At 39.0% G+C, this 24,389-nt stretch overlaps 1 protein-coding gene across 1 annotated transcript in view; it reads right to left on the reverse strand.

Annotated features, from left to right (window-relative positions):
- pcdh15b (protocadherin-related 15b) overlaps positions 1-24,389 on the reverse strand; it is a 150,020-nt gene that overhangs the window by 60,363 nt on the left and 65,268 nt on the right. The window contains exons 19-25 of the mRNA XM_078279089.1: positions 24,237-24,365; positions 14,182-14,301; positions 13,855-14,040; positions 11,670-11,906; positions 10,727-10,843; positions 9,120-9,260; positions 7,114-7,226 (exon numbers count right to left, since the gene is read on the reverse strand). Of these exons, the coding sequence (XP_078135215.1) occupies positions 7,114-7,226; positions 9,120-9,260; positions 10,727-10,843; positions 11,670-11,906; positions 13,855-14,040; positions 14,182-14,301; positions 24,237-24,365 (1,043 nt within the window). The remainder of the gene's footprint in view (positions 1-7,113; positions 7,227-9,119; positions 9,261-10,726; positions 10,844-11,669; positions 11,907-13,854; positions 14,041-14,181; positions 14,302-24,236; positions 24,366-24,389) is intronic.

Genomic DNA, 24,389 nt, shown 5'->3' on the forward strand with positions numbered 1-24,389 from the left:
ATACCCAAAATGCACTGAATTGCAACCAAGATAGTCATAATAAAAGATGAATCAACCATATGACTTGTGTTGGAAAATATACTTAGCAATGCATGACATCCACTTCATTTGACACATGGTTATTCGCAATTTACTACTTATTTGAAATAAAATTTTCAAAACTAAAAGAATATTGTTCCTTAGATATTCCTAGTATATTTTTTTTTACCTCTAGGGTTCTCCTGGTATAGAAGGATTGGCAGGATATTCCAGCAGTGATCAAGTGTGGCTGTCTGTCAGCCATCTTGGATTCAGAGGAGGTTCACTTGTAGTTACAACAACTAACCACTGACTAAACCTCAATGGAAGAGGGCAGCAGAGAGCATTCTAATGGCTGGATACGCAATTCCACCATAGAAACTATTGCATTTTGGAGAATATGACTTTTAAACAGCTGTCCACTGTAGTGGCCGCTATGCGCCAGAGGGCTAACATGCCCTTTATGAATAACGGCACATAAATGCTTTTCAAAGTTTAAGCATGTGCAGATAACTAATTTGGGATTTAAAAATAAATTGTGAATTTGTATAATTCAATGTAGTGATGAACAGTAGATGTACACTTTACTAAAAAAGAAAGAAAAGTGGCTTTTAACAGATCCCTTGTTTCCGTCACTCCCTTCCATTAATATTACTAATTCAGCTTTGCCAATGGCTAGAGGCCCGTCTGTTGAAAATATACAAAGCCATTAAGCAGCATGAGTAAGCTCCTAAAACCACACTGGTACAATGCTTAGCTTTTATTCAATAAAGCTGTGATAATTAATTCAAAGCTGGTACACTGTACTCTGTGTGAACACAAAAAACATTATCTCTCACACACACAGGTTTGTGGCACTATCTTTGTGGGGACCCGTCTATTACCCTCACCCTAACCATAACCTAATTCTATCCCTAATCCTACAACCAAGTCTTTACCCTCAAACAGCCCTTTAAACTTGTGGGGTCCAGCATTTTGGCCCCACAAAGCTGCCGGGACCCCACAAGTATACTGGACTCCTGGTTTTTGGACCCCACGAATATAGTTAAACAAGCACGCACACACACTAAAAGACAGGCACACACATGTTAAATATAAGGTACACATGCACACAGAGAGACATTAAAGACACATACAAAAGACAAATACCCACAGAAAGGGACATCCACTGTGCACAAATGTGTTGATTCACAAATACAAACGAATACACACAGATTCTAAAAAGTGCCCACTCACATAGACAGACAGGCAAACACTCTTTTAGCTAGAGGCTATGTTACATATTCATAAATGCAGTATTATATGGCTGTCTGACATCTCTCTCTCTTGCCTGTAACTCTTTTCCTAAAAATAGAAAGGAGTTTTACTGTGCTCCGTGTGAAAGACAAACCTTGACATCTTGAAACTGTGTCTGTAATAGTGGGAAAATATGTCTGTATTGACACTGAAGTCGCAATTACTCCCAAACAAGCTCATTAGCTTCGAGCTTATGGTGCTCAGGTGTGATAGCAACTGAAATATAAACAAACATACACGCACACATGTAAACATATATTTCTTCTATGAAATCAGTGTCAACGCTGGGGGATTCTTGCATGACACATGACAGATGGCACATCAGCTATATGAAAGTAAGATGCATTGCAGTAAAAATGTTTTGACATGTTATGAAGGTACAAAAGAGGAGAGGAAGAGGAAGAACTTAAACACAAAAAAACTAAAAACTAAATCTACAAGAGAGAATAAAAGAATCACACCAAGCTAAAGCTATCCCTCTAAAAAAAATATGAAATATGACATTTAAAAGCATCCATTCTCCAATCCATCCATCTCCAATTTTCTTTGATAATGTGCCTGACGGACAACATAACAAGCAAGCAAATGGAAGGAGCATTCATTCCCTCCAGCATCATTATTGGGGACAAGTAGACGTATAGAGTGGCTGATAAACAGGATGGCGCGGAAAAATAGGTGTAAAACAGAAAATTAGAAGCTACTGTAATGTGGTAAGCCATATCAAGCCAGAGATTGGTAGTAACAGGACATAGAGGAACAAGCAGAAGAGTAAAAAGGAAAAATGTTAATATTTTTAATGAAAGATAAAATAGAAAGACTGACAGATCAAGATAGAGAAACAGAGAGATCATAGCTGTACTGTCGAGGCCAATTTCACATCTGACCTCACGCACCCCCTTTGTCTACCCAACCAATCACAGAGGAGAAAACCTGAGGTGACTCCATGACCTCATAAAAGAGTTATAATGATGATTTCACTTGAGAGTGTGTATGTGTCTGCACATGAGTATAATTTATTAAAGGGGTGATTAAGTGATTATATAGGGTATTAGTGAATATGGCTCTATTTGGAACAAGAGCTTTTCTTCCAAATATGGTATGCTCATGAATATTTAGATGAGCTGCGCGCTGATTGGTTTGAGCAAACCACATAGAAACACATGGGAGACGAGACAGCAGGTCTCATATTTCAGACACTGCAAAGTTATACATTGTTTGTCTACTATTTTCGTTATTAAATTCAATTCTGAGACTTTTTTAAGCGAGAAATCAACTATATAAAGCTCAAATATGGGCCGTTTTACGAAAATTGATGGCTAATTGCAAATTTGGTAAGACGTGTCAGACTTTAGCTAAGAGCTCCACACAGTCTGACGAGAAAGCGGAAACCTCCATACTCATTGAAAGTCACTGTTTCCCTGGGTACTGGACTACTGGAATACTCGGAGCTCCACGGAGCTAACTGGCTGCCAGCTGCCGGCATAACTAGAGTAGCTATATTTACAGTTTGAATTTCGTCACGCCACTTATATAACATCTACCCCAAGGTCTTCTAAAGCTAACAATGGTGTCCAATTTCAATTTAATGAATTTTTGTGAACATTAGGGGTTTCGTTAGCTGCGACTGTCCCTCCAATCCTATGTGTACAGATCGCGGCTCATTAGCTTCATTTTGGGCGTAATTCAAGTATATTTACAATTTGAATTTCGTCTCCATCTACCTCACAGCAGGCCGGGCTCTGTGAAGGAAGGCAGGCCGGCGGCGAGGCAGCAACACAGGCAGCACCGGCCGCTGAACTCCAACACACAGTCGGACAAAATTTGCAATTAGACATACATTTTTGTAAAACGGCCTATATTTCACCTCTACACAGTTGATTTCTCGCATAAAAAAGTCTCAGAAGTGAATTTAGTGGTAAAATAGCAGATTAACAATGTATACAATTTCTGAGATCTACATGACCTATTCAGAAGACTAAGCTGACCTCAGATCAGTGGTGTAGCCTATGTAAATGTTTGGGCGTGACAAAGATAGAGACTAGAGCCATATGAGGAGGAGCCGCCGAGTTGACCTCAACTAGGTGGCCTGTTGAGATTTGCCCGTTTTCAGAGGCAGTTTCAAATTGTGAGATTTGCAGAGTGAATAGGTATTATTATTATTAAACTATGACAAGGTAAAACCGGTTTTGTATTCAATCACCCCTTTAATGTTGGTTGAGTTTGTAGTGTGTGTGACCACTGTGTGACCACTGGGTTTATTGGCATTTCATAAAACAGACTGAATAAAAGTGTGCAGTATGTGTGCGTGTGCTGTCTTTACAAAAAAAAAAAAAAAAAAAAAAAAATATATATATATATATATATATATATATATATATATATACACATACATACATATATATATATATATACATACATATATATACATATATATATATATATACACACATACATATACATATACACATACACATATATCAATCCTTCGCATTTATTGTTGTTTTAGAGTTTCTGCCGATATATACACAGCTAGAGAATGAAGGAAAACACTTTTTTTGGCTTTGTATTTTATAAAAAAGCATCAGGTATTTAATGTATTCTTGATTATTCTAAACTCTCTATATGCTTTTCCACTGCCAGGGGCATATTTGGCCATTTTTGTGAAATTCCAACACGCAAAGGAAATGAAATGCATTGGCCAGCCATGGACAGACCTATGGCGAACACAGAGGAAGTGAGCGCCCAATGTGCCCTTTAATGTTTTTTTTATATTGAGTGTCTGCTTCTTTAAATTCATTTCCAGCAGACAGTGAAAAGTGTGCTGCTGCCCCTCAAAGTTGATGCAACTATACATCATTTATTTTGAATGGAATTCTGGGATGTGTGTGTGTGTGTGTGTGTGTGTGCTCTTTGCTTTAATTCATCAGAGAAAAGTAAAAAACTAATATATTCTATCCTTATTGTATTATACCTATATTCAAATGGTACCAACCATTTTTGTTTGGCTGGGTGTGTGAAATTGAGATGAATATCCCTCTCTCCATTGGATGCCACAACTTAACTACTGCAACAACTAAATGGCTGCATTCCCACATTTAGACAGCGTATATAAACTCTGACCAAGTGTGTGATATCAGTCCCGAGTTTTATTGGTGCTTTTCTTGGTCAAAAACGGTTTCAAAACCTTTGCATTTAGTATGTTTCATTAAAAATAAGACCATCAACAAGTCAAGTATCTATTTGAAAACACTTTACATCTATGATGCTCTAACAGAAAGCAGAAATAGGCTTTGTGTCGCCATAATGCACCACAGTATAGTAAACACAGTTGTAGCTAAGCTTAATTGTAAGATCTCTTCCTTCCATGAGCAGTTGGCTACGTGTAACCACTTACATAAATGCATGAATAGCAAATATGCAAGTAGATGGTGTGTATCTAAATGAGATCAATCATGTTCTAAAGCATGTTTAAGTTATGATAAAAGGTGAATTTGGCAATCAAACATTATGTTAACAATGAGCATCTCTCTCACCGGCAGAGTGGGCAACAATTCTGCATCATTCAAATATTCATCATATAAATCCAATTTTATACTACTTACAGTATGGCATGGCTGCCATTTCTTTTCTGTTAGATATTAAATGTATTTTTAATTATTAGTTACCTCTATAGTAGTTTGCATTGTCAGTGGCAGTGTCCCCCATTCCTGCACTGGATTCAAATGGCATACACATGCACAAGGTATTCAAAAGGGAACAAGAAATGTATGTACTGGAGAAAGAAGAGCCAGCACATGTGAACACTGCATGCAATTTGTGTGCTTGTGCATACAGTACATACATACTGTAGGTCATGGAATGACGTAAGTCGTTAAGAGCAGAACTGTCGGTCCTGGGCATTTTGAAGAGCAGATGTGTGTGACGGTGCAAGTATAGCTTAATGTATAAGAAGACATCAAATCTTTAGATACACAAGTTACTCATATTCTTCTGTTGTAGCTGCACAAACTGCATTTCCTGCCCCCCAGGGATCCATAAATGTGTTATTTCGAACAGGCTTCTGGTACTTGTATTACTATGTCGTCCTTAAAGGGGTGATAGAATGCAAAACCGATTTTACCTTGTCATAGTTGAATAACGACCGGTGGGTAAATATGACATACATAGAAGCTCAAAATCCCATTGACACCCCTATCCTCTGCAAATCTCACATTTTAAAACTGCCGCTGAAAACGGGCGAATCTCAACAAAGCTGGAAGCTGACGTCAGCATCCCAAATCCATCAAATAGTCTTTGTCATGCCCCAACATTTGCATAAGCTACACCACTGACCTGAGGTCAGCTTAATCTTCTGAATCTAGCTAGGTCATGCAGATCTCCAGAGGTCCACTATTGAATTACTAAATTCACTTCTGATACTTTTTTATGCAATAAATCAACTGTGTAGAGGTCAATGTCAAAATATGGGCCGTTTTACGAAAATTGATGACTAATTGCAAATTTTGTCCGACTGTGTGTCGCAGTTCAGCAGGAGCTCAGCAGGCTACGTGACAGCGGCCGGTGCTGCCTCGCCGCCTGGCGTGTCCTACTTCATAGACTCGCTGTGAGCTAGCTGGACCTCCATCACGAAGGGAAGCCCGCGGCGCTCCATACCCTGCGCAAAGTCACCGGTTCTGGGTTACTGGACTACAAAATGCTCCAGGGCCTGCAGCTAGCCGCGATTCATAGGATTGAAGGGACAGTAGCAAGTAACGAAATCCCTAATGTTCACAAAAATGCATTAAATTGAAATCGGACACCATTGTTAGCTTTATAAGACCTTGGGGTAGATGTTATGTAAGTGGCGTGACGAAATTCAAACTGTAAATATACTTTAATTATGCCGAAAGTGAAGCTAACTAGCCACGATCTGTAAACATAGGATTGGAGGGACAGTCGCAGCTAATGAAACCCCTAATGTTCACAAAAATTCATTAAATTCAAATGGGACACCAAAGTTAGCTTTATAAGACCTTGGGGTACATGTTATGTAAGGGGTGTGACGACATTCAAACTGTAAATATACTAAAGTTATGCCGAAAGTGTAGCAACGATCTTTTCCCATAGGATTAAATGGGACACATAGCCTAGCTTGCAGCTCCGGAGCTCCGCGGAGCTCCGAGCCCCGGTCGTCCAGTAACCAAGAACCGGTGACTTTCACTGGGTATGGAGGTTGCCGCTTTCTCGTCAGACTGTGTGGAGCTCCTAAAGTCCGACACGTCTTACTAAATTTGCAATTAGCCATCAATTTTCGTAAAACGGCCCATATTTGAGCTTTATATAGTTGATTTCTCGCTTAAAAAAGTCTCAGAAGTGAATTTAATAACGAAATAGCCCGACAAACAATGTATAACTTTGCAGTGTCTGAAATATGAGACCCGCTGTCTCGTCTCCAATGTGTTGCTATGGGGTTCGCTCAAACCAATCAGCGCGCAGCTCATCTAAATATTCATGAGCATACTATATTTGGAAGAAAAGCACTTGTTCCAAATAGAGCCATATTCACAGGGTAGTTAAGGGTTAAGGAACAGTGTAAAATACCCTATATAATCATTTTATTACCCCTTTAATGTTATCACCAGAAACAGCAGGTGATGCCACATCAACCAGAACTGAAATTCTAGGGATTATACCTTCAAAAACAAAATAGCATGGTGTGTGTGTGTGTGTGTGAGAGTGTGTGAGAGAGAGAGAGAGAGAGAGAGAGAGAGAGAGAGAGAGAGAGAGTGTGTGTGTGTGTGTGTGTGTGTGTATGTGTACCTGTAATCTTCTTGAGTGAACACAGGAATGACAGAGGGCTGGAGGACTGTGATCTCTACTAGAGTTGTGTTCGCTTTTACTGGCACACCATCATCAAAGGCCACCACCACCAGCTGTCTCACACACACACACACACACACACACACACACACACACAGTGAAATAAAGACAACAAGAGTCACAACATTCAGTCAAATTGATGCAGCTAATGCATGACAGGCTGATAAACAAAAATAAATATCTACATTTCTGTTGCTCGCATTCCAAAAGCACATTATTTGCATGAGAAATGGAGAACAAGATGATTGTGTATCCCACTGGTGTGCTTATTTTTTTCCTCGTTAGCATTTCTTCTTCATTTATTTGGGGGGTAACCAATGTTAACCACACCCAAAGGATTCCTAATGAGGGCAAGACTTAGATATTAAAATAGATTAAAATATCTTCTTTCCTCCCTCTTACTTAGCCAGGAAATTGGTACTGATACTGCATTGCCCTTCATTACATCCATGCTGTATCCATTGATAACTCTTTAACTGCAGGAAACTTATAAACGCTGTTGGAACATGTGGTTGTAGAGGGCCTTGCTCAATGGTACAATTACTGGTTTTTTTTAAACTGCACTGAAGATTTGAATGGTTGGCTTTTTAGTTACAAACCTGTTTCTAGCCTTGCACACTTGCTTATGCATTCCAAGCTGCTCCAAAAATGTTTTTTGAAAATACCTCAAGCTGTGGTGCCATTATGATGTGATGCAAGGGCAATTAGGTAGACATTTGCTTCATATCAATGAGATTGTCTAACTGTGTATCTGTCCTTGTAAAATGTATACCTCAGACAGTGTTTATCTCAGTCATAATCCCAAAACTCTACACAGTGTTGGACTAATTCTTTTTGTTTGAGTTACTGGGAGCAAACAAGGTAGAATTAATCCCCTGCGAGACATCTTCAGACGACGCTGAATCCTTGTTGTGTTAATTAAAGCCCAATGAAAAGATGAAAATTAGCATGGCCCAAAACCCCATTGAGGAGTGCAGCTGGGAAAAACCAATTTTGGAACTAATAAGCTATTGCGGTAAACTTTGTACAGTGGATGGGGATTTATAAGAGTGCTCTGTACAAAGACACCTTTATGTACACAAATGCTACAAGCAAGCAAAATCTCAGAGTGATGATCAGATGTATTTTAATGCCTCAATTCATGCGATGCCATCCCGATCCTCCAAAAATCCAAAAATTAAAGCGAAACAGGGATGCTTCAGATAAATCTTCTCCAGTAATGATGTCTCTATTGGACTACAGCCTCGGTGCCAGTGTTTACAGTTTGAATAGATCAATTTGATTGATTGGTAATTACAATAAGTGATGCTGCATACTGTATTTACATTGTGATATACAACAGACTCACTGCAACGTTGTTACATTTAATACATTGAATACAGTACTATTTGATGGAAGTTGCTATCTTTCTAGTGGGAGAGTCTTTTACGGCTGTTTCACTCCATGGAAGATGTGCATGTTTTATAACGTCTATATTGCAAGTGTAAGATAAAATAACATTTTTTGTGTGTGTTCCTGGTGCAAAGAAATTGACAAAGCTGCAATAGGTATCTAGTATCATCTAAATGCAACTGAGCCACAGGCACCTTTTACAGAATGCTGCATACAACAACCTTTTCTATGCGTCTTTAATATAAAGCAATGTCTACGTGTGAGTTGTCAGTAGTTCAATGAAAGAGTGATTTTCCCTTCTTAGATTGTTACATTTGGAAAGACTGATATTGCCATCCCTAGAGCCATGGCTAAAAAAGCCTAAATTATAAAAGTCACAAAAATAAGCATCTTGTGAAGCAGAGTTAATTCTTATTTACTCCCCAGGAAATCTTCTCACAAGCGGTTACTGGAGATTCATCCCCTTGTGAGTGTCCTGGCCACTGGCATTCAATAAAGTGTACATTATAGATTACTGTGGAGCTGTAAGTCAAACTGTGTATGTGCAAACTTACACTGAACTTGAGGTTGGGCTTCTCGTTGAGGTTTACTCTGGTTACAACATGTCCCGTCTGTTCCTCTACATCAAATATGCTGGCAGAGTATGGATAAGCCTCCTGGTTCACTTTATAGCGCACTAGACCTGCTGGGGTACCCTGTGAAGAGAACAAGTACACTTAGTATGACAGATTTAGATTAATGTGGCTTTCAGATGAAGTATCTCTTGCATGCTCCCTGGAATGCTGCCACTCTTACATACATTTTGCAGTGTAGCATCAATTTAAAAGTATGGTGTGGTAATGACTCTTAGTGTTTTTAATATCCAAAGCAATTAGTTTGGGCCTAGATGTCAAACAGTTTGTCTCTGTCCAAGTACATATAAAAGTAGTTAAGACATACATCACCCCCTGGGATATATGAGGTCCACACTTAGGCATATTAATGATAATAAACTGACCTCTCAAGTGTTAATAATGAGCGACTATCAATTAGTATGACTAATTTGACTCAAAGTGTCAGAAAATACAAGCAATTAAATTAGTTTATACAATACAGTATTACAAATCACCAGCTCACAGTGATGAAGAAGACTTTGAATGCTTTATCTTGATTAAAGATGTGGTATGCAATTTGTTTTGGGGCAAAAATTCCTTTATAATCTTTTAGCATATTGTAATTCAAGTGGTCTGAGCAAAATCTAGCCCGTGATGGAAGACTTTGGCCAATCACAGGTCATTTCAGAGAGAGAGAGCATTCCTATTGGCTGTTCTGTGCATGCATTGCCAGTGCGACAGAGAGGGCAGAGGGAGGGTTGCAGGAAGAGGTCTCACTCTACTTCAAATCCTGCCGTTTTCATGCTTTTTACCCACTGCAGCTTAGAGGCTATGGATCTGATATGTTCAACAATGACTAAGCTACTATGTATAATGTAGTTGTCACCAGACCAGGGTGTCATGTTTACAAGACTGTTGCAACAACGCCACATTGACAATAAATAGAAAGATATCCAAGGTAAATAGAAAGGCTTCTAAGGTCATCTTTCCATTAAAGGCTTTTATGCAACATCACTAAAATATTCAGTGTTGCAGTGTCAGTATCATGACCATATATATATATATATATATGTTTCTGGTCTTTTTTTTATAAATATTTATCCGGTTTTACTATACTGTAAAATTGCAAATTTAAGAGTCGGTTGTTTTCTGTTTCCGATAAAGATTAGTTGTTTTTCACAAAGCCACTGCATTTCAGATCTGCATCTAAACAACAGCATTTTACAACCTTTTAAAATGGGAGTTAACTGCACCAGACGATCTAATGGCTCACAAAGGAACTCTAAAGTGAGCTAACCTTCATTTTACAGCGAGCAGAATAAACCAGCCTACATTACAAAGATGTTTAGAGTAAAAAGCCCAATTGAAGTATCACTCAATGCAAGTGCTATGCTGGGGTTAAAAAAAAGGCTCCACTGGAGAAATTGCAAACACATTAAAAAAACACACACACACACACACACACACACACACACACGCATCATTATCTTGCATCGTTCCCATACACAATTTGAGGAACACACTGTGAAAAACAGTTTGATTGAATAGCAGCAGCTGGAAATGCCCACCGCAGGGTCAGAGTCATTGGCCATCACTGTAGTTACGATGGTTCCCTTGACAGCATTAGGGGCAACCAGGCCTCGGTACACTGACTGCCTGAATATCGGGGAAAAGTCATTCATGTCCTGAAGAGAGATAAACACACACAGTATGGCATTACGATTATAAACATACAGTACACCAAGCCGTTTTTGTTTTTCAGTAAGTGCCTGAAATTGTACACATTTTTAATACTAATGATATGCAAACTGACTTTGTAGGCTTTACGCTTTCACTTCCATTCTTAAAATTAACTAAATTCTCATTTTCACTTTCTGCAGTCCCCAAAATTACTCACTAACACAGATTCACTTTTCAGAGGTTTGGGAACATCTGGCCTCCACAAGGGAGAGAAAGCAACAGATATTTACAGTAACAACACTGTTGCTAACTAATCCAGTTAACATAACCCTTGAGCCCATAACCTCATGCTAATGTTAACATATCAGTTATTTTAAAGTTTGGTTTTATTGTGGCTAGGATTTCGAAAAATATCCATTTTTCTGGGAGTAGAATAAATGCAGTAGTGAGTAGAATAACTGGGACGACCACAGCAGGTGTCAGCAGTAGTATAAAACAGCAGCAAGTTTGAAAGTGAGGACACCACAACAAATTCGAAAAATTTGATTTTGCCCACAGGCAAGATGGATGGCACGCTGGATTTTAAAACTTGTTCCACAGTTGTCAAATTTAGACACACAAGAAAAACAATAGGTAAACAAAGATAGTGTGAAAGGGACTAAAATTGGCAGCTATGTTGCTCAATGATATAACTATAACTCTAGTTTTGGATGTCAGAGCATCTTGATGAGAAATGAATGTACCATAATGTTTGCGCAAATGTAGTAAATCTATGCTAAAACACTGGTGTGGCCCCTGGATGTCAGTATAAACACACACCCACACACTCACAATGATTCTAACAGTGACAGAGGCTAGTCCAGGAAGCATGGTTCCCTCTGTGTCCATGGCCTCGACTGTGAATGTATATGTGGGTTCAGAGCCAGTCAGAGCCTCATAGTCGAAAACTTTAAGCACTGACAGCTCTCCTGTCACTGGGTCGATGTGGAATAGCCGAACAATCTCCTGGTCCGAGCCTTCAGTTCTGATTCGATATGTGAGGTTGGATCTGAGGTCAGCGTCTTTCGCCTACAGAGAAAGAGAGAGTCATGAAAAGGGAAAGAAAGTAATATCACCTTTTGAATTTATGGCAAGTTGAATTTTTTATATTTGCTAGAGGGACAAGCATCTACATGTGCTAGGGCGAGTAACAATGTAGTATTTTCATTAGTTATGTGTTGGGCTGGTATGTCTGAAACGCCTGTGGTGGTGACTTTTATAGTCTAGCTGCTGGCCTGTACCTTATTTTTCCTCATGTACGTATTTTACTGTGTAGCTAGAGGGAAAAGTTGCCTTGTTTGTTTTATACATTCCACTCAGTGTGTCTTCAAATTTTCTTTTTAAGACGTCTCTGGTGCTGGCTGGAGTGTAAAAGTAAACCAATTTGGTCATTTCAAAAAACTTGCAGGTAAACAACTCCAAGTATGATACCGAGTATGAAATTATTACTTGAAGGGATAATGGATCGCTTTGGAAATTAAAGAATTGTGACCATGATGCGTAGTGAGTAGGACATATTTTGGCATTTGCACTGCATGGCCTGGACACTTTATTGGTTGCAAAAAGGGCTGATTTACACACTGGACCTTCACTATTTATAAGATATTATATCAGGCATTTTTACACAAACAATACATTATAACACTTTGCAATCTGAAATTACAAAACTAGAATGATTGCCTTGTAGTTGCATGATTCCACCAACAAAGTTACAGTTTAAATGTACTGTATGTCTTTCCAGGCTCATATACTGTATGTAGTGAAGACTTTGAAGCAATTTAATAAAAAAGCTATTTGATTAGTGTATTTTTTGGCTAAACATAGATGCTTCACACACGCATCTTCAACCCGTCAGCACAGAAGATCTATACAATCACCACCGTTTCAAGATTTATGTCACCAATTCAGTATCTGACAAAAATGTGAAATTTGACCACAATCTCCCCTTCTGTTCCTGAGTTATGGCGTTGAATAATGGCCAGGAAAGTGTTTTTGCAGAACATTATGATGTCACAGTGGAGTTGACGTTTGACCTTTTGGGAATAAAATGTCAGCACTTCATCATTTTATCCTATTAGACATTTGTGTCAAATGTTGTCATTAGCATAGGAATTCTTGAGTTGTGGGCTAACAATTCATTTTGTGAAGTCACTGTTACCTTGACCTCCACATGCCAAAATTAAACCAATTCCCTCCAAGGGTCCTGAGATATCGTGACGGATGGACAGATGGCTGGACAACCCCAAAAACATAATGCCTTTTGTCCACGGCTGTCGCCGGCACAAAGGCATAATTAACGACTACATCAGTTGCAAATGGCCTAGTCTGGATCGACGATAATTAATTTACAAGATAATCCAAGGAACATCCGTCATCGCGGGATCTTCCACCGGATGTCCCTCGCCTTGCAAAACTCTGGCAAGAAATCTGAAACTTGCCATCTGAAAATGGCAAGTTTTGAAGAAAATTTGGATCGTGCAACAAGGCAGGCATGCTTTGTTCTTTCAGGGAATGATTGTAAAGATTTACAAAGAATATGTTTAGGGCATTTACTCTCTAACTGGGACGTTTTGGGACAGATTAGCGGGGATTTGCTCTGGACAAAATACACACGGCGATACACAGGTAAGAGCAAATTATGTTTAACCATGTATCCAGCCAATTTAAATAGCTCACCTTACTGTATTTTGTGAACAGTTAACTTCATTTAATATTGTATGTGGCGTTTTCTTTTGCGAGGTGAAAATGTTCCACATAAACAAGTTCCTTCCCGAGACAATTTTGCAGATATACCATCACTGCATCTGGAGCTTAGTACCAACCACGACGATTGTGATTGGTTTAAAGAAATGCAAACAACCCATTGTGCTTTCTCCTATCCAGGAGTGTAAGAGTGAAGGGGCCAGACCTTACTCCGCAGCGCTGTGGAGATAGGTCTGGTAAGCGGGACTACAAATGGCCCAATCCACTCACTCACCTTTAACTGTAATATGACTGTATCTTTGGGGCTGTTCTCTGGTAGGCTGACATTGTAAGTTTGTTGGGTGAATATTGGGCTGTTGTCGTCTACATCCAGAACGGTGACGGAGAGTGTTAATCTGGATCTCCGGGGGTCCACTCCACCATCCCAGGCTTCAACGATCAGGAAGTAGTGACCTCTTACCTTAAAGATGACAGAGACTCAGTCAAACATCAACACTACAGCTCCAAAAAAATATTCATACTGTCTGCTTTCTTTTATGTATAACATTCAACAACTTTGACGGTCATGTGAAATCTTAACATATCTAGCACTTCCGCTGACCTCTCTGTCCAGTGGCATCGTAGTTCTGATCGCTCCAGTGGCATTGATGGAAAACAGATTCTGGTGGTTGACGAGCCGATAATGGACCATACCACTTGTCCCCAGATCTGGGTCCGTAGCCTAAATATAGACGAAGAAATAACAAAAGCACACAAGCAATAAGAAATGAGGACTAAAGGATTAATAATCTGCTTTGAAATGCCTGCAATTCATCACACTACCATTGAAGCAAATCATTCTTTAATTTTAAAGTGAACTTCCTCTCAAATCAAGCTCAATGTGTGTGTCAATAAAGTGGGCATATGTCTGTGAATTTATACAAGTGGTAAAACACTTAGGGCCCTATTTTAACGATCTAAGCGCATGGCATGAAGCGTGTGGCGCAGGTGCGTTTAGGGCGTGTACGAATCCACTTTTGCTAGTTTAACGGCAAAAGAAAATGGTCTGTGCGCCAGGCGCATGGTTCAAAAGGGTTGTACTTAGTGTCTTAATTAATCATAGGTGTGTTTTGGGCGTAACCTGCAATAAACCAATCAGAGTGTCATCTGCCATTCCCTTTAAAAGCCAGGCGCGTTTGGACCTTGGCGCATTGCTATTATGATGGCGGATTTGCTAAGCAGGAAGGAGAGATTTTCAGGAGAAGAAACTGATCTGCTCGTGCGTGAAGTGAAAGCACGAGCAGATCATATCATCATGCTATTTCACATAGTAATATTTGCACGAGCCTAGGCACATTTTACTAATGCGCTGTTAAAATAACAATGAAATGCGGCTTTATTGACTTTAGACCAGGTTTTTGTTGGTCAATGGCGCAATCACTTTCCGCTGCCTCAAGATAGCAATACGCCAAGAATGCACCTGAACACACCTCCCTGTAAGACCAGCACGCCCATGTGCGCACAGATGGGCGCAGGTGCATTTGCTATTTAAACGATGTGGGCGCTGGATGGGAAATTGACAACTGTGCTGGTCTTAAACTAGCAAAGACACTTGCGTCGGGCTTTGTGCTGTGCCGGGTGCAAGATAGGGCCCTTAACCTCTTTTCAATCGTGTTAACATTTTTTGTACGTGTTAACAAATTTACTTTTCTTCCTCAGTTAAGAGAAATATTTGCAAGTGGGTGAGTGAATGTGCGTCTGTGTGAGAGGGAGAGAGATACACTGGGAAGTGAGTGGAGGAGAATTATCAATGCATTTCCCACCTTACAGTTTCACTCAGTGAGCTTCTGTGAAATTGGTATGCATCCACAATTAATTTGTATTAGCTAGGACATTTTGACTTCTTAACCCAACACCATTTTATACACTGTTTTCTTATTAAAATTTCAGCACAGATTGGCCATAGTTGCATGCAAAAATGATGAGTATGGATAGCTATTTTCTTTTTTTCCACTCTTCCTTCTCTACTTCCTTCCTACCTTACTTCATGTAATTGCTCTCTTCTGTACATTTCACACAAAAAAAGCCAACTTCTTTGATATAGCTTTGGCAAAGTGACAAAGGCAGACCTTGGGGGTCTCTCTCTCTCTCAAACTTGTCCAGGGCAATTAAATGTACTTTCCACTAGTAGCAAATGCCATTCCAGAGTTACTGTAATGAGACCGAGGTTTAAATTTTCACTTGAAAAAAAAGTAGCACTTCTTTCCTTTGTTGCACTTTCATCAGACAATCTTTCTGTATCCGTCGACTACACTCAAACCCTGACTCTGTCTCCACATCATCTCTTTCAACTAGAAAATAAGGTCTTGAGAAGGTGACATATTGCTGGCCGGTGTTCCTTTCACCCTGTGTGAGTGTTCATCCTGTCCAATCAGCATTCTGATGGCATTAAAATAGATGAGACCCGAGCAGAGGAGAGCAGAACAGAGGAAATGTTAACAGTGTGTGTTTGTGTGTGCAGGGCTAAGGTTTGCTTTCTGACTTTAAATGTCCCCAAAAGAAAAATATAATTCAGGGGTTAGTTAATAATTGCTTCACACCTCTTCTTATGGCTAACAGTAAGAAAACTGTGTGTGTTTAATGTTATCAGTCAGAGCTTGAGCCGTCAGGACTTTGCATAACAAAATTAGTCAAGAAGGGGATTATTTTGAAGTTGATTAAATGTTTAAAAAGAACATGGACTGCCTTATGATTAAGGATAAACTTTATGGTATTTGCATACATTATGTTATGCTAATTTTGTCATAAAAAAATCAAGGCAATAAATTCTCTTTGACGAAAGATATTGCCATGACAATGATGTGACGTTAACGAGAATGTACTGATCACTGAGGATAAAGACTATGACACAGTTATGAAAAGCAAAAACACTGTGGAATAAGAGTCAGCAGCTGGCAGCTCTGCCTGACAATATTTAAGTACAGCGGTGCTTTGAGCAGCAGTATGCTAACATACTCAAAATGGCAATGTTAACATTTCTCAAAGGTATAATGTTTACCATGTTAAACAACTTAGTTTAGCATGTTAGCATCCTGACATTCGTCAATTAGCACTAAACAGAAAGTACAGCTGAGGCTGATGGGAATTAGTTTTGCAGGTATTTGATGCATTTTAACCAAAGTATTGGAAAAAACCTAAATTTCCACCTGATGATGGCGCTAAAGGAAAAGTTAAGGGATCACCAAAGTTATTAGGGCTCATCCAATGGGGATTGTGAATGTTAATTTCAATGGCAATCTGTCCAATTGTGTCAGGATTTTACCCCAAAGTGTCCAAAATGTGTATATATAACATTATAAGACCTAAGAAGCAGTGTCAAAATTGTCAGTTTAATATGTTTATCTAACCCCCATTACACAATTCATATTTCATTTTATTTGCTGTACTGTGTCACTTCTTGCTGTTGCAGTGACCATTTTTCCCCCTTTCCACAATTTTGGATCATTAAAGTTTCATCTTATCTCACACAGTGACTATTAGCATTAATAAAAAATAGGGTTCTGTCTTGCCAGTGTTATGTAGCCAGCAAGAGAGAACAATGAAGTCCTCTCAGTGTGAATTGCATTCAGTGATTCATTGATATCTGGGTGTAAAGCTGTATTATAATTTAATAATTTAATGGAGCATCCAGCTTTTGGATGATTATCTTGGGTTGTTTGGAGAAGGGGGAGAGAAAGAATGGAACATGGACACGAAGAGAGAGAGAGAGAGAGATCGACAATTTAACTTTTAAAGAAGGGAACTGGGAGGAGGCGGAAAATAAGGGGTCGGAGAGATAAGAGATACAATTGGTGGCAAAGGAAACGTGCAATTGTGTACGTTTTGTAGATGTAAGCAGAAGTGGATCTAATGTGTTTGTTCTTTTGTTTGTAGTTCTGCAGTAACATCCATGCAAAGCAGCATTTTAACTAAATGATGTGAATCATCACTAAAGCAAAAGTTAGACATTTTGGGAAATACACTTCCTCACTTTACTTTTGTCTTAGTAAGTGTCAACTCAGATAAATCCCCCGTCATTATTAAAACCTGGACGTTGACATAAATGCTGTTTACAAGTCGGGAAGTCGATAACGATAATATCTAAAGCTTACTATTTAAAACATTTTATCAGCAATGAGCCACCCTAGCAACCAAACTCCAGGAAGTTATTGGTCAGGGACATACATAGTCTGACACATTACCCCCTTTAAATGGCCAATTTCCATTTTTACACAGTTTTTTTGTACAGATTAAACAAACAAGACAGAATGTGTTACTAAGTGAGCTTTGGGGGTGCTGTCTTGGACAGAGCCAGATTAGTTGTTTCCCCGTTTCCAGTCTTTATGCTAAGCTAAGCTAACCGACAGCTGGCTGAAGCCTTATACTTAATGAACAGATAAAACAGTGGTATCAATTTTCTCAACTACAATTACTCTCGGCAAGAAAGTGAATAAGCCGATTCTCCAAAATGTCTAACTATTCTTTGAAGTGACACATTTTCAAGCTATCATTGACAGTGAATAAATAATTTAGAGTACCCAGGCCCCTTTTTACATGTGCTTTCACATGTATTCCAAAAGGCAAAACATAGCACACCCAAGTGTGCACAATGTCTTTTCTGGAAGTTGAGTTTTGACATGAAAAGATTTAGCACTGTGATGTCAGCCAACTGAAATTATTGAGGAAACTAGAAAAAAGATAAATGGACAGCACTTTTCTCCTGCCTATGCAAACTATGAAAAGGGCAGATGTTTGACATGGGAGACATTATTGTCCATAAAACCTTCCTTCAAACTGCCAACAGTAAAGTTGTCATAAAATTGCATTTTAGACACATGCTTTAGATAGTGTGCTGGATTAATCGTCTTGATGTCAAACATGTTGATGTCTGCAGTTCCTGGAGTTGGGTACTGTGCATGTGTGTGACTGTCTCTCTATCCTTGCTCTTCTATTCTCTCTCTCTCTTGTGGCTTATATCTCTCCCTCACTGCCTTCTAACAGTTATCTCTGCATAATTACATTGCCAGACAGTTAAAAGCCAGAGACACAATAGAATTAATGTCTGAGCTGCCTTACGTCTGCTGCTTTTCAACACACACAAGCAGCTTAAAGCCTGAAATCTACACTCTCTACAGTCTCTACAATCACTAGCTCTGCCTTTCGTGTTCAGGTGCTCATTTCTCTGCGTTTCCAATATCCCCTTTTTTCCCCCCTTTCTCCTCTTTTCATCACTTTCTCATCTCCACCTCTAATTTCATTCCTAGATACAGCATTAGACGTACCTGCAACTGAAAGTAAATTACGGAGTTTTTTTTAAATTTTTTATATCTGTCTTGGAGCACATTTATTTTGCTGCACAAATACACCATAGTCAGGTATTATAACAGCGTGGGAGTCTTTTCTCAGTAAGTTACGCAAACAGACAAGCCATCACTCGAGCAGTCTCATGCCTACATTGTGGGTTAAATTGCTTCTGTATTTGAGTCTGTTGAAATGAAGTTCCACCTGAACTTCATTTCAACAGTGTGGTGTAGCGTCACATAACTATAAATAAAAACGTTTCTGCAAGAGGAACACATCTGTTCACATCCAAATGACACACACATCTATCACCTACTGTATGACCTACAGTATGTATACTACAAATGTATTTGTTGTGTTGGTATGGTTCAGAGCAGTGTTTTCTCCAACCTAGGGGTTGGGACCCTCAACGGGGGTGACAAGATAAATCTGAAAGTATGCGAGATGATAAACAGGATGGTTTTGAATGAAAAACATTTCTGCTACACAAAATAGCATTTATTTTTAAGGCCCTCCACTAATTTTTGCTTTTTTTCCCTCATGATTTTACCTTCTCAAGACTCCTCCAAACATTATAACATCAAATTAAACAAGGACAAAAAATAAATTCTCTTTAACTAAACTGGTCACAGTCAGACATATGTGACTATTGTTGAGGGGTTGCAAGTAGACATCTCTTCATTTTAAGCTGTCACAGTGCAAAAGTTTGGAAAAAATAAAGATCCAGCTACTGTAAATGTCGATATGTTAATATACAGTACAGACAAGAAAAACCCTGCATCCTTTTTGTTTTCTTGTTTTATTACTGTTACTAGCATTAATGGTGGCTTTCTACGATGAACTAAATCCTAATGGATTCTTTGTTTGTTTCTAGTTAAATGCTGTTGTGGTCTATTAAAACATGCTTCACCACACTGTTATTATTTTTAAAAGACGATCGAAGATCGATATGGTCTACTTTGAGGTTTTTTCCTTTCAAAAATCCTAAATCAATTTAAAACCATTTACAAAGAAAACCAGTCTTAACACCAAGCCATTTATGTGCAGCTTATTGCCACTTACAGTACATGTCGAGAGTAAACCACCATGCTGTACTGACAAGCAATCATGCCACGAAGGACCAACAGTCTGCAATTATTTTATTCCAGCTATCAACTGCAGCAGGCGATTTCACTGATTCTTTCCCCTGTGGCTGAAGGTGTGCAAATCAGCGAAATCATCTGCTGTTGTGCTGGACTGGTAAGCTTGAATCTTTTTCAGTGGCTGCCATGGATGGATAAATTGTAAACCGAAAATGTTTTGATGTTGAACTGCATGTGCATGCAAAACGACACCCTATGATGCAGCCTTGTCCGCTGTTTCTCCTGGGTATTACGGAAAATAATTACTATTTACTTACTTATTGTCTGCCACTATATCATGCACATGAAGTGTTCACCTACTATAATCATTTCTGTGATGGTCATATGACCTCTCTCTGAATTTCCCCAGTCTTTCCTTTTTTAAATGCATTTTTCACCTCTTTAAAACTAATGAAAGTCAGATTAAGAATGCAGCCGTACTCCCTAAGCTCTGCCGTCTCCCCACTTCTCTTTTTCTCTCTCACCCCTATTACCTCTCCCCAGTGTCTTTCACCCATTTCTCTCTGCCACCCATGCATGTCTCACTTCCTCCTCTCTTTCCATCGCTCCCTACCTTATCAGCATCAGCAAACCAAGGTCAGGTCCATTCATTCTTCCAGAAATCTGTTAAATACCTACAGGTAGGGGACCTGGTTTGGAACGAGGCCCAGAATCGTGCCTTGCACAGCCTGCTGAAGGATCACACCGTCTGTTTTGGTTTGGAAAAAATCCAAGGGTCCTTGAAAGGGAGGAAGTTCAGGATTGGAATACTTTCAAGTGCCCTCTCTGAAGATTATGGTGGGTTTTTGGATGTTGAATTTGGAACACATCCAAAAGTCTGGGCGAGAGTTAAAATTTGGAATGCTTGGAATGAAATGTCCTTTTTAAGGATAAGGTTTACGAGTGTGGAAGAGTGCCCAATTGTCCAAATAAGAAAAGGCATTGTGCTTTTAACTTTGGAACATGATAAATGTAAGACTTGTTCAAAACCCTAGACATGGGCGTACAAGGGCCATATCTTTATCTCAGGAGAAGTCCTAGAGTTTAACCAAAGAAGCCTGATTAACATTTAGAACCTAGCAAAGTGTCACACTGATGACTAAGACATCCTGACTCTGGTGTATAAAGGCTATGAATTAAGCAAGCGTGCAACCGAGGGAGCATCTTTAAAGATCAGAGCCTATCAAAGTGTCAGATTTACCCATGACCCCTGTCTGTGGGAATACATGAGTTAGTTGTTAGGTCTGGAATGAGTCCAGTAGTCTTTGTGGAGCCGAGGGTGCTGATGCAGGTGGAACTGCATCCCGCAGTGCTGAGGAGAGATCATGTTACTTAAACATTTGCTAGATTTAGATTAGATTTCTTCTTACATTATAGTAAAGCAGTGGTTCTCAACCTTTTTTGTGCTATATAATGTGCGCCCTAATATAGGCTTATTATTATATTATATAAATAATCAAAAAATCATATCATTGAATGACAAACAACACATGTATTAGTTTCCCAGGTATCAAAAAAGCCATGTGAATAGAAATGATATATATTTACAGGTTTTTTTAAAAATGCAACCATTTGACATTCAATTTAAATAACAGCAGCCAATCAGAACGCCAAGATATGTAACATTTGAACTATAATTAGGTATTATCAAAAGGCCTGCTGCATGTCCCTGGTGTGAACCTCAGCATCTTTATAAGATGACTTTGAATGTCCTTTTTGTTTGTGAAGTGACCTTGGGTGTCATGAAAGGCGCTTTAAATAAAATGTATTATTATTATTATTATTATTATTACAAACACTAACAGTAGCCAATCAGAAACAGCTAGCAATTTAACATTCAAATCTATTTTTTATTCAAATCTAAATCTATAATCAAATTGTTTCGACGAAAAACAAGCTGCACTTATCACGGGGTAAAAGCAGAAGGATTACACACACACACAAAAAAGTATTTTGGTGATGACAAACGACTTGAAGAACGACATCCAACTTAAAGAACAACACCTAGCCTACTGCAGAATGGAAATAAGTTTACAACCTTTGAAAGTTAGTGAGAGCCCTTTGTTGATGCGTAGAATAGTACAGGTTAGAAGAGTATAGGTTTGCTATCGCCTGTCTTGCGAGTAGCCTAAATAGCAGAAAAAAAAACGTTTGGAGAAACGCAACCCCATATCGCGCTGCGTTTTGAGGTGTGAGAATCCTGTAGCCTGCAGTAAACAGTTACATCACTGCCTCTATTGCTTCCACAAGAAAGTTTTAAAACCCCAACACAAGCCCTGAACTGCCAGAGAGTTTATGAAACAGCTAAATGTTTGCCAAACAACAAAGCACAGTCGATATATCTCGCTCATCTCTTGAAATGAAGCTGCCTTCAGGTGCAGTAGGAAACGTTGTGTTCTATAAACGATCTGACGAAAAACTGTTACTGTGAAAGTCTACTTGTGCTACATTGGGGGGTTAAAGAACACAACAGGACGTCACGGCGATTGCTTTTTTTTTATCTGAACGCAGCTTCACGTACTACAGAGCTCATTTAAGAGGATGCTCTGACGTCCCGTTTCCGTTAAGGCAGCACGGAGCTGCACCAAACAAAGCTGACAGAAGCACAGAAGAGTTATGATACCCGTCTCGTCCAGTCGCAGTGCCGTGAACTGGCAGGTTTTAATGTTGCAGACCACTGTTTTTTAGTAGTTTAAAGTGTAAACATGTATTGTTATTGGGAATCTTTGGTTTAAACTAGCTTTCAAACAAATGCCCCTCCAAGGGCACCTCAACACCCCCCTTTCCAAAATATTGCTTCCAGCGCCCCCCCCGTCATCTTCTGAACGCCCCCCCGTTGAGAAACACCGTAGTAAAGTCATTGCAGACCTAGATTTATTTATTTGCAAACAAACTTTAATTCATATTTGTCCTTGATTTACTGCTATTTCTACTCAGAATAGGATTGAATAGTGGGAATTGAGTTCACGGTAACCACAAGGAACTCTTGCCAAAATCTGCCCCCGTTTTCAGGAAAAACCTCAAGAACACTACCACGCAACTCAAATGCTGAAAAAAGTGCAAACTTTAAATACTGTGATTATGTCAATATAAGTGACTCAACTTTTCAGCTGCACAATTAAAGTGAATGCACTTACTTTACATGCTAAAATGGCTGCTTACAGTGCAGAAAATGAAAACAACGAAGGATCTAATGATTTGGTTAATTGCTGACATTTTGTTTCTTGCGCCATAGTATACTTTTAAGAAAAAACAACATTGTTCAACTGAAAAGTAATGAGAATTATTTGTATTATTTTTGATTAGAAAATGAGAATTAATCCTTTTTTGCCATTAATAATCTGCATTATTTGTTATTTGTTTAAAACATTGTTTCTTCAGTGAGAAATTTCAGTTTTCCTGGGAACGAGGGAGTGATACAGTTCCACTAAAATGTTATTTCAGATATTCAACCCAAATAGACAACGTCCTTAAGACACACCATTCTCTCAAATCATTGTATCTTTTCAAACTACAAATATGCACACAGTCCTCCGAGTATAATAATATAAAGTCCTAATTACAAAGCTACCAAGGTTTACAGAGTTATGTTAGTGATCTCTGGTCCCCATTGTAAAGGATTATAAGAGCAGAATTTAATTAGCGCCTCTGTGTGCTGTATGTGTGGTAAGAGACTATCAAGGTACACAGAAATGTAGATGAGGCCTATGCAGTTAAAGTAATTGTGTGTCTTTCTTAAGGCCCTTATGTCAGAATCGCTCACAGTGAGACAGATGATCTGTGTCACAATAACAAAAAGAGTTGTGTTATCCATTTCAAACATGTAAATCTACAACACAAGAGAAATAACGAAGTAATCTCACTTACATGCTCTCCTGCGTAGATGCCTGGTCTGAAATTATTGATACAATGAGGTAAATTCTAATCTAAATTGGCTTTTTTATTCATGATCTATCATAACAAAAGTTTAGTGCAAGACAAAGCACATAAAAAGCTAACAGATAAATACACAGTAATGAATGTGTGCATGAAAACATTAGCATACAAACATACACTATATAGACGTGAAAAATATATCCTACAGTGAGATCATCTAAATATTTTTAAAAACATGTAGTGAGCAGTAAGGTGAGGTAGTAGGAGAGAGGGGAGTGTCTGTGTGTGTAAGCTGCTTCTCTGTGCATGTTTTAGAGTGTGTGTTTGTGCGTCTTCCTACCTTGACCTGTCCAACGTAGGCTTGATCGTGCTCCTCGGTGACAGTGAGGTTCACTGGCAGTGAAGAATCGAACAGCGGGTCATTGTCATTAACATCTGTCACCACAATGTTCACCGTTGTAGTGGAGGTCTACACACACACACAAATTTTTGT

The sequence above is a fragment of the Sander vitreus genome, chromosome 21, assembly GCF_031162955.1.
Source record: "Sander vitreus isolate 19-12246 chromosome 21, sanVit1, whole genome shotgun sequence".
Lineage (NCBI taxonomy): Eukaryota > Metazoa > Chordata > Actinopteri > Perciformes > Percidae > Sander > Sander vitreus.